Source organism: Populus alba, chromosome 14 (genome assembly GCF_005239225.2).
Source record: "Populus alba chromosome 14, ASM523922v2, whole genome shotgun sequence".
NCBI classification, from domain to species: domain Eukaryota; kingdom Viridiplantae; phylum Streptophyta; class Magnoliopsida; order Malpighiales; family Salicaceae; genus Populus; species Populus alba.
Genome location: NC_133297.1, coordinates 18,093,454 through 18,104,345, shown reverse-complemented (window position 1 = coordinate 18,104,345; position 10,892 = coordinate 18,093,454). Strand labels below are relative to the sequence as shown.

The 10,892-nt window shown below is 33.2% G+C and overlaps 2 protein-coding genes across 3 annotated transcripts; one reads left to right on the top strand and one right to left on the bottom strand.

The window, feature by feature from the left end:
• Positions 1-218: 218 nt before the first annotated feature.
• On the top strand, positions 219-2,906 carry LOC118045220 (uncharacterized membrane protein At1g75140). Its single transcript, XM_035053804.2, has one exon. The coding sequence runs from the start codon at positions 482-484 to the stop codon at positions 2,450-2,452; it is 1,971 nt and encodes a 656-aa protein (XP_034909695.1). The 5' UTR covers positions 219-481; the 3' UTR covers positions 2,453-2,906.
• Positions 2,907-5,246: 2,340 nt separating this feature from the next.
• Positions 5,247-10,300, bottom strand: LOC118045233 (COP9 signalosome complex subunit 4). Of its 2 annotated transcripts, none has more exons than XM_035053816.2 (14): positions 10,007-10,300; positions 9,769-9,920; positions 9,077-9,180; positions 8,910-8,970; positions 8,329-8,421; positions 8,132-8,232; positions 7,421-7,529; positions 7,293-7,337; positions 7,100-7,168; positions 6,922-7,013; positions 6,781-6,823; positions 6,209-6,268; positions 5,706-5,812; positions 5,247-5,574 (listed from the first exon to the last, which is right to left on the bottom strand). In XM_035053816.2, exons 1-14 carry the CDS (start codon positions 10,134-10,136, stop codon positions 5,550-5,552), a joined length of 1,191 nt encoding a protein of 396 aa, XP_034909707.1. In that variant the 5' UTR covers positions 10,137-10,300; the 3' UTR covers positions 5,247-5,549. The 2 variants fall into 2 exon arrangements, with proteins under 2 accessions (XP_034909707.1, XP_034909706.1); XM_035053815.2 differs by having other exon boundaries at positions 5,706-5,765.
• Between the last annotated feature and the right edge of the window lie 592 nt (positions 10,301-10,892).

The window sequence follows — 10,892 nt, the reverse complement described above, 5'->3', positions numbered from 1 at the left end:
TACCTATTTCTTAATTTACACTTAATATATTTTTGTATATAAAAATACATCATATTTTATATATTAAAAAAAAAATCACATCCGTGGCGAAGCATGGCTATAAAAAAGTGAGAGACCCAAATTAAGCCAATTATCAACGTGTCCAACTATGATTGGCTGTTGGAAGCTTAGAATGACCGCCCTGTTTGCATTATTTCCTTTGTTATTCTAGTTATGAGCTTATGAGAACAAAGTACTTTCACCTGAAAAACCGGGCTCCTTGCCCTAACAGCGTACAGACCCAAGTCAAGAACCTAAAAAAAACTTCTTTTTTCTGATCTAAAATATCTAGTTTCTCTCACCTTAGATTTAACAAATCTAGCATAGATTCCAGCTAAATTCCCCTGCAATATTTAGATCCAAACACCAAAGATCTGCACTTCCACTGTACAAAACATGTCGACTGCAACACACTGAAACACAACTTTTTCAAGCTTCTTCAATGGCAAATACTCACCAAGGCAAGCTGTTCCTTTTCCTTTATTTGCTTTTCATTTCTTGTTCTCCATCTAGAATTTTGGCAGACTCTAGCTCAGTCTCAACCCAACAGGACCTGGAGCATGATATCCATCATGCTCGTTATCAAGAACAAGAGTCTGACACTAGAATTAAGCTTAATCAGCAAGAAGTTTTGTTACATAAACTTGAACAACTAGTGAGGAACCTTAGTGAAATAGTTGCTAGATTAGAGCCTAAATTATCTGAGTTACCAAAAGTAACATCTATTGGTAGGGAACAGAATCAAGGGACAGAAGGGATTAATCAGGGAAATTTTGATGGTAAGAGATTGTTTCAAAAAGTTAAAGAAGAGGGATTCGAGGTTAAGACCACTGGAGATGGAGAGAGGGTGAGGACTGGTTCGGTTACTAAGTACAGTCCATTGTGGTCAGAGAGGTTTCAATTTGTGTCTGCTGTGAAACTAGATTCTGATGCAACGTGCATTCATGTTTTGCCATTTAGAGATTACGAGGGGCTTAGTAAGTATGTTGCTGTTGGTGATGATCGAGGGAGGGTTTATGTGTTTTTGAGGAATGGGGATGTAGCGGTTGAGTTTTACACAATGTCCTCTTCACCAATTACAACAATGGTTTCATATTTATCGGCCTTTAAGAATGAGAGTACTGTGGTAACAGGGCATCAGAATGGTGCAATTTTGGTGCATAAACTTCACTATGTGTCGAATGGAGAAGAGTGGAGTACACTTTCTATGGAAAATGTGGGCAAGTTTGCGTTCCTTGAGGATTGGGATCAACGTTCACCTATAAGTATCTTGGAAGTGCATCATGTTGGCAGATCAAGGTATATCTTGTCATTAGATGTTAGAGGGATGATTAGGGTTTTTAGGGAAAATGGGACGGTTTATGGCTCTGCCGTGCCAACAAGTAGACCACTTGCATTCTTGAAGCAAAGGCTTTTGTTTTTGACAGAAAGAGGTGCAGGGTCATTGGATTTGAGGAGCATGAAAGTCAGAGAATCTGAATGTGAAGGTTTGGACCATTCTGTTGCTCGGTATTATGTTTTTGATGCCACCGAACGGTCTAAAGCATATGGGTTTACATCAGAAGGGGAATTGATTCAAGTATTGTTGTTGGGGGATATAATGAACTTCAAATGCAGGGTCCGATCCAAGAGAAAATTTGACATGGAGGAACCCCTTGCTTTACAACCCATCAAGGGCTACTTGTTTGTTGTTAATGAAGAGAAGGTTTTCGTGTACAATGTTTCATCTCAGCATTATGTTAGGGTCGGGGGACCTCGCCTTGTCTTCTCTGCTGGTCTGGATGAGATCAAATCATCCTTTTTGAACTATCAGGTGACAAGTGCTCCCATTGAGAGAAGAAGAGCGATGCCATTAATTGCCAGTGACCGTGAAAAAATCGTTGTTCTTGGCCTCGGGAGTGGGTATGTGGGAATGTATCGCTCTAACCTTCCTATATTTAAAGGAGAATTCAACACAATGCTATGGACAAGTCCTGTGTTGTTCTTCGTACTCTTTCTCTTTGGAGCATGGCAATTCTTTGCCAAGAAGAAGGAAGCGCTTACGTCGTGGGGGCCTGACGATCCTTTTAGCTCCGCATCTGCTACAATTGGAGCTCCAGTAGGGTCATCAGCCTCCGCAGACAGGTCATATGTAGATTCATCTTCGAGAAGTACTGATAGGATGGAGTTAAGGGCTGGGGGATTGATAGGTCCATCAAGGAGGTATCCTTCTCCGCCGCGATTTCCTGGGGGAGCAACCAGTTCCTTCAGGCCAGGTTCTGCTGATGCCAACACTAGACCTTCTTCTATTGATCCCAATTACAGAGCATCTTCGGAGCTAACATTCAGGGGTCCAGCTCTGGAATCCACAGGTTTCCCTATAAGAAGGGAGAATCTGTTTGTGAACAATCAAGTTGTGGATGATGTCAATTGAGTTGCAAGATGAATTCCTGTAACTTCCAATTTCTCTGGTGTTGGTATTCTTTTTAGATTTTGTCCTTGGACTGTTCATCCGACATTACAGAGGCCTTTTGAGCTTTCAGTGTTGTAAGTTAGTCGCACAAGAAGGTTAATGATGGAAAAGGTTCTTATCCCCGTTTCATTCACAATCTTTCCCAGATTTACTTGCTCAACAGCCGAAGATGCACTGCTCAAAACATGAGTGTCAAGGATACTGGTTTGGATTCGAAAACATAGCAAAGATGAGAGCCACGCGTCTACAGAGAAATGCAAGCTCCCGGTCCGTTGTTATTGGAGAAAAAAGAAAAAAGCAGCAGTTAACTATTACAACGAGGAGTGAAATGTTGGCTATATTTTCATTAAAAAAAAAACATTTATGTCAGTTGATTTCAAGAAATAAAACATTAATGTCAGCTCATTCACGGTTATATTTTCTTTGGACCATCAAAGAAGAAAGGTGTTATCTTTTATATATATATATATATATATATATATATATATATATAAGGGATATTAATACATGTCATTTATTATCCAACCATTTTTATTATCACTAGATCATATTTTTTTTTTTTTTATCAAATATTGCTTGTTCCCCAAAAAGTTTGAGAAAGTCTCTTTTGAAAACATGTTTAGTGGTGTGATTGTTTTTTAAAGTTTTTTTATATTAAAATATATTAAAGTGATGTTTTTTTATTTTTTAAAATTTATTTTTAAAATTATTGTATTAAAACAATGCAAAACATTAAAAAAAATTATTTTTTTAAAAAAACACAGATATAACACGTTCCTAAATATTTTTTAATACATTCAATAATTCTTTTCACTTCAATTTTTTTTAAGATATACAAAATTTCCACAAAAAGAAGTCAATCATAACAAGCTAAATTCTATGTCCACAAAAAGATAAGCAAAACCCAAACTATCCCTAAACTATCATGTTTGTATTGATTTTGTCTCCAAACTATTTTGATTTCTCAGTTAAGAATTTTTCATTGAAATATTTAATGAGAAATGATAAGTCTTCAACAAAATAAAATTGTTTTAAGAAAAGTACAATTCAAATAAAAATATAAATTAAAAAACTTTATAAATTGGGGAAAAATATTTTTCTATATTTAAATGAAAATATAATATTTTTTTTAAATACAAACAAGTTAACTCTGAAAAAAAAAAATGACCATTAAGTTCTATTATATTTTTTGTAAGATCAATAGGTTCATTTTTATAATTGATCTTCTAAAAAAAAAAAAAAACTCATATTTATAACATCTATATTACGTTTTGTTATACTAAAAACAATATCATTCAATTAATTTTTATTTTGTCTTTCTTTTCTAGTTTACTTAAAATATTATAATTTTATTTAAAAATATTTAATTTTTTTACTTGTAAAATAATTTATTTTTATAACTGATTTTCTTATATTTTCTAGATTAACAGTGGGTTAAACCAAGCTAAGCTATTTAATCCATGATTTAAATCATAAACTTGATCAAGGTTAATAAAAAAAATTAATTAATTAATTATTTAATTAAAAAAAACAACAAGTTAAATTATTGAGGGGAAATAAATTTTCTCAATCTAAACTTCATTTTCTTATTAATAAATCTCTTTATTATTTTAAAGAGCACATTTTTTTATATAGTAAACATTATTTTTAAATTAAAACTCACCATTATCTTAAAAAGAAATTAAAAAATATATATTAAAATAATATCTCAACATTTTTATATGTTATAAGAAAAATATTAATATGATTACATATAAAAAATCCATAAAAGAATTCAAGCACAAAAATTTTAGTTTATTGAATATTCATAAGCAATTTTTTAGTTTTTTATTTTCTAAATATAGCCTTCATGCCATTCACCTTTTTATTAATAAAAAAAAAAATGTCTCATTATTTATTTATCTAGATTTTAACCACCAAAGATTTAGCCTGAAAATCAAGATAGGGTTTTTGAACTTAAAATAACATTTTCTAACTTATTTTTATCTTAAAATACATTAAAAAAATAAACACCCCTATAATATATCAGCAACAAACTACTAATTTCTCAACTTAAAATACCTCTATTAAGGTTTTTTTTTTTTCCTCTCAATCTTAATCTACTTTTTACAGCGATATAAAAACTAAAAAACATAATAATAACTCTTCTTGCTAAAAATAAAACACATTAATACCAATTTACTCTTTTTTACTGATAAAATTTAGTCAATCAATCACTTTCTCTATCCTCTGCTTTTTCTTCTCTTTTTTTAACGACTCTTTTATTTATCAAATTCAAGAACTGAATCATAAACAAAGTTGAAATTCTAGACTAAAACATAAAAGTTTAAACTAAAGGGAGGGGAAAAAAAGAAAAAAATTCTATTAGCGAAAAGTTTTAAAAAATGCACTATAAGCAGTTAGGGGGGGGGGTGTATTTTTACCTCTATCAATTTTGGTCCCTGCGTTTTCAATTTTTCACAAACAATTAAATGAATTCTTTTTGACAAAATTGAGCATCAACTCAATAAATCAACCCAATATTAAGATGATTTTTTAACATCATAGTAACTCCATAGAAAACAAATCCAAACAAATCAGCAAAGCTAATTCTATGTCAACACAGTAAGCAGGATAAAATTAAAAAAAATAATAATAATCTGAATCTTAAGACCAAAAAGAGTGAAGTGTGAAGTCACTATGGCAATGTTTTGTGTGTGGGTAACGCAGAGAGTTAACCAACAAGCCAGTATACCTCTGGCAAGAAAAGGTACGATGGGAAAAAATAAATTAACATTAACAATAAATGACCAAATTGCTGTAAGTTGTGCTGCTCAATAAATATTGATTATTGACACGATAAACAAGCAGATAAAACTTCCAAAGTATTTTAGCTTCACAAAAATAATGAGAAACCCATGGAAAATTAGCTTCTCTGCTTTTGCGCACATATCAGCCAAGTAATCCATCTTAATCTTGTAACTGGCCATATTAAAAAAAAAAAAAAAAAAAAAAAAAAAAAAGAGAGATCAGACAGGAATAGGCAAGCCCTTCTTTGCCATGCTATCGAGGACATCATTCAGTGCTTGACACAATCCAACAATCTGCAAAATTATGCAGCAAGCAAAGTATAAGAGCTGCTTCAGAGGGCAATACCAAGTGCATGAAACAAATTGAAAAGCAATCTAGCACTGGTTAAATTCCCATGAAATTTGTAATCATGGCAAGGAATCACCTGTTGATCCCATTGTTGCAGCTCTTCAGTGTCATCCTCAAAATGTATGACTGCTTCCACCTGGTGTAGGCAGGTATATTGGATTCAGCAGAGCAACCTTGAATTTGCTAGGAAACAGATACCCAGAAAGAAACATATCGACGGCAAGCCCAAGGCCCAAAAAAGCAAATAAGGTCAACCCCGAGACTAAGTTTAAATTTGAGGTGATGTTAACAATGCAGTTCCAGATGAACATAAAAAAAGTGCTAAGTAGACAAGTGTCTAACTTAAATGTTGCAACACAAGTTGCCACTAGAGAGAAAAAGGATGAAATGAATGAGGCAAGTCACAATGAAAGCTCAACTATACCGTAATAGGACAAAAATGTTCCCAAGGCCAATGTGGCCCCCAAAATTAAATCTAGTCTGAATATCGAATTCATTATGATGCAATCCAATGAAATCCTTGATAATTGCAAAAGTCTGAAATTTAGAGAGCCAGGATCAGAATTTCATGGTTCATACCTGGTCGATTGATCCCCTCATTCTATCCTCATAAATCATTCTCGATGCTATCTTCTCTGCCTGAAAAGCAAAAAGCAGAACAAAGAAAAAAAGAATTAGTTCTCACACAAATATACTGTGAAAGCATGTACTGAGGAAAAAACAAGAGCAAAATAAAAGGAGAGAGCCAACACCAGCAGGGACTCAATATTCAAAGCAAGACTCAAAGAAGCAGGTATCATAAAGCATTGCAGATAAAGATAATTAGAACAAGATTAAATAGGCACACTATGCATACTCTTATCATCTTGAGACACATCAGACACCAGATGGAGCTAAGCAAATGGAAAACCCATGAAAATTCATACGAAGACTGAGTTCCCATCAGCTTTCAAAACATAAAATCAAAGGGGGAGAAGGTGGAAATATTTAAAGAAAACACAGCACACAACTTGATCAGTAGATCTAACTGCATGACATGATACCTGCACAACTGATTTGATCATACTAAAACATTGATAGAACTCACACTTTAAGAATAAAGGATAGAACATCAATTACATGAGAACCTTGGCAAATCATGACAAACTGACCTTGTGTGGAGGAATTCCCAGCAAGGTGCCCAACTCACCAAAGCTACAGAAAAATAAAGTGGAAAACCAAAAAAAAAATTTAGTGCAGAAATTACAAGGAACCTGAAGGAAAAGGTAATCCAAGACAATTGCATCTCCAACCTTATATTTGTGTAAAGCTTGCTAGCACTCAAAAGATTGTGCTCAATCATAGCACGATCCAGTACAGTGAAATTGTCTGGCAAAAGTGCTTTCTGTTGAGAAAGCAAAAGGGCACCAATTATAGATCATAACATCAAGTGAATGTGGCATCAATAACAGTTGAAAAGACATTTATAACCTGATGTGCTTTGAGTTCCTCAGAAAATGCATCAATTTCTGGTTTTCTCAAAATTCTCTCTAAATACACCTGGTAAATTCATACAAGGTTTCTGCTAATAAAACTTGAGAGGCATTGAGTGTGAAAAATAGTAAAATTGAAAACAGATACAATGGTGCAGTATGCTGCCATGAGTGTGTGAGAGAGAAAGCACCTTTTGTAATATAGGATAAATTTTTAACTTCGAGCATCGTTCATCCTGGACCATGTCCATACATCAGTATATCTTCCAGCAGTATAATGCAAATCAATTTCTTATGAGCATACGCTAAGATTGCTTACCTTGTACAAAGTAGCAAGAACACGTGAGCGTTGAGGGCCAGCAGCAGCCAAGATAGTACATGTCACAGCAGCAGATAGAGCTTGCTCCAATGCTTCCTCATCAATGGTTCTATGATGAAAACAACAGAAGAATGTAAACAACTGTGTATCGGTGCTGTGCCTCAACACACCAACTATTCGTAAATGGGAACTGGAGAGTAGAAGGGCACCATTTTTGTTACAGATGATAAATTTTATATCTGAAAAGTTTTGTCGCCTGGACAATTCTTGTTGAAGATGAAATTTTATATTTTAAAAGTTGAAGACAATGACAAGAACCATAAAAAACAAACTGATATATTCAAATATGAAAAATATTTCAAGCAGTATACTTTCACATGGGGTTGGATAATTCACAGCATAAAATGCCAGGTACAACATTAATTACAGGTCAATAGTCTTCTGAATTAAGTTTCCATACCCAAAATTTATTCAATGTAGTTCAGAGAAAATCAAAGCCGATGTGGCATCAAATTTATCTCATTCAATGCTGTTCTATGGGCAAGCACAGGTAGTGCAGAGACAGGAATAGATTCAATGCTTGAATAACATTCTATGTGTCAACAAAACTAGAAAAACAGAGTTGCCTACATTCTTAAGATTCCACAGACAATTAAAGTAAAAATTAAATGTACCAAACATTCACAATAAATAAAACCTAGTTTTACATACTCATCTTCTATTTGTCTCTTCTCAATTTGAGATATGTCATAGTAACGTAGTGCTGCTTCCAAAAACTTCCTCTTTAAATCCAAAATTCTTGCATAACACACCTGACAACAAGAAATAAGAAGCAAACAATTTAACAAAACAATAAACTTTTCAGCCTTGTATTAAATTACCCTCAGAAACAATAGAACGATCTGAACCTTGTATTGCAAGTTCAACACTTCATGTTGGCTGCTGCTAACCAAAAAGGAAGCTTTATTGATGAAAGCTTCTGCATTAACTGCATCATCATCCTGCAAATATAAACAGAAGGAAACATCAATAGCAATTTCAAACTGTTTTATGGCACCTATAAGAGAGATAATTCCCTCAACCTAGCATTGAGCTAAAGTCAGATTTTGGAACTTGAACACTCAGTTTCATCTAGCTCTGGATAAAACTTAAAACCAAAAGAAGAAGAAAATCACTTCTCACTCTAATTTTAGAAGAAACTCAAGTGCACATGCAGATAAAAGCAGGTATACCCCAACCCAGAATAATGGCAAGTACAACGCAAAATCCATCTTGCTGTTTATAACTCTACTAAAGCATCCAGGCCAACAAAAGGTGATAGATGAATGTGTTCATTTTCATCTAAATATCCTACAATCTTGCTTGACAAATGCCTTCGCTTTTAAAAAAAGTACATAAAAGCAAACAATATACCCAGAACCCAGTGACAAAATGTTGTTTATTAATGAGTTCATCACATATCCTATGCATGCATAAGAAAGTCAAATACCTCGAGATATAAGCGAGCGATTTGGACACACTTTGATAATCTGAATGAATCATCAATAACCCTGATGGAAAAATTATAAACAAATATAGATTGTCAGATAGTGGCATTTTAATAACCAGCAGAAATACAACTCCTATGGTTAAATATAAGGAATCTTACTCTCAGACCTCATTCCAGAGTCTAGATCAATGCCACTGAGCATCTGAGCTGCCTTTGACCATTGTTGTTCTGACTCATATAGTTCAGCAAGTTTCTCTCTAATTATTAACACCTGTGAGTTATACAATTAATCAATTTCATATCACTGAGAAATGGTTTTTATCAAACTCTCATTTTGTAGCTGCGGTGCAGCTCCTTATTTATGTGGAAGCTATAAATGTTATTTTTTTTTTTGCTGTGACGTTCCTGCAGGCTTATCACCGGCAGTCTCCTCAGGGTCACAAACCCAGTGGTGGCAACTAAACACATGGGTTGCACTTGTTGCAAGACTTATGGAAAAAAAGTAATAAGAAAATTATGCGATCAATCCATCTTGCTTTCAAGCAGTAAAAAACCAATATGAATGAAGCGCATTCTCATAACAACAGCCAAATCTAACCATTGCGATGTATAAAGATAAGATATGATTTATCCACGCACAATGCACACAACTGGCTTACCAAACTCGAACACGCCTGATTTTAATTGAATTAACTAGTTAAAAAACGTGCTATCAGTAATTATAAGCATTAAGAAACCAGACAGTTCAAAAAGGAAAAACAATGAAACCGTAGCATAAAAATCCAAAATTCCAGAGCACAGCAACGTTGCATAAAAAGAAATCAACTTCACAAAACAATTCAACGATGTAAAAACGAACCTGTTCTTCGAAAGAAACAACCCGAGGCTGAATCTGAGCAAGGGTATAATGGGCAATCTCCTTTTGCGTCTCCGGTTCCAACCTCCCTAACTCATGAGCAAAAGTCTGCAATAGCTGCCTCGACACTACCAACGGCACGTCGTCTGACAACACTACAGGTCGTTTTTCAACCATCAGGAAAAAAACATGAAAAAAAAACCCATAAATTTAAAGAAAAAAAAAGTGAACAAAAACCTACTGTGATCGATGAATTTCTTGGCTTGAACAATGTCGTTAGAAGAAATAACAGAGCTGAGAATATGTTTGTACTGTTCGATCTTTTGCCTCTGGTCGGTAATAGTCGAGGCACTGGCGAAGACAATCTCCATGGCTGTCTCTCAATTTTGTTTTCAGTTTTGTTGAAACCCTAAGCCCTAATTATTCTTTTTTGGGTTTATCGCCGGCTCCTCCGCTGTACTGTCACGGTTTGTGAGTGTGCAGTAGGAGTCGTCCGGTGTTTTTATAGGAGACGGGTACTTGTCTGTAGCGTTGTTTTTCCAACAAGTTAAAGTATTGTTTGCCGTTTTCAAAAATATGTTTTTAAAAACATTTTATTTTTTATTTGTTTTTGTTTTAAATTAATATATTTTTTTATGATTTTAAATTATTTTTATGTGGTAATGTAAAAAATAATTTTTAAAAATATATATATATATTATTTTAATATACTTTAAAATAAAAAATATTTTAAAAAAACAATAATAGTTATACTTTCAAACACATTCAAAAACTTGACACATTAAAACTGCTTGATAGTATTTTCAATAATTTCATTTTGATACGGCAAGGGATTGATTTGATACTTAAAAATATTTTTTTTAAAAAAAAAAATATATATATATATATATTAAAATATTTTTTTTATTTTTAAAACCTTTTTATATTATTATATCAAAACAATTTAAAAATATATTAAAATTTTAATTAAAAAATATTTAAAAAATAATAATAATAATCTCACACAAACACCATCAACTCCTATAAATTTATTATGGTCATATTATAGTCAGGTAACGCCTTTTTTGTTTACAAAATCACAACAATCAATCCTTTTTTTTTCTCAAACATTTTTTTTTTTTTTGCAG

Bases quoted from the DNA above. Each gene is read 5' to 3' on its own strand.
- LOC118045220 (XM_035053804.2), top strand. From the start codon at position 482: ATGGCAAATACTCACCAAGGCAAGCTGTTCCTTTTCCTTTATTTGCTT.
- LOC118045233 (XM_035053815.2), bottom strand. From the start codon at position 10,136: ATGGAGATTGTCTTCGCCAGTGCCTCGACTATTACCGACCAGAGGCAA. The intron at 7,530-8,131 runs GTATGTAAAACT...TTTTCATCATAG, and splicing joins AAGAGACAAATAGAAGATGA to AACCATTGATGAGGAAGCAT. The intron at 7,338-7,420 runs GTAAGCAATCTT...GACATGGTCCAG, and splicing joins TTCTTGCTACTTTGTACAAG to GATGAACGATGCTCGAAGTT.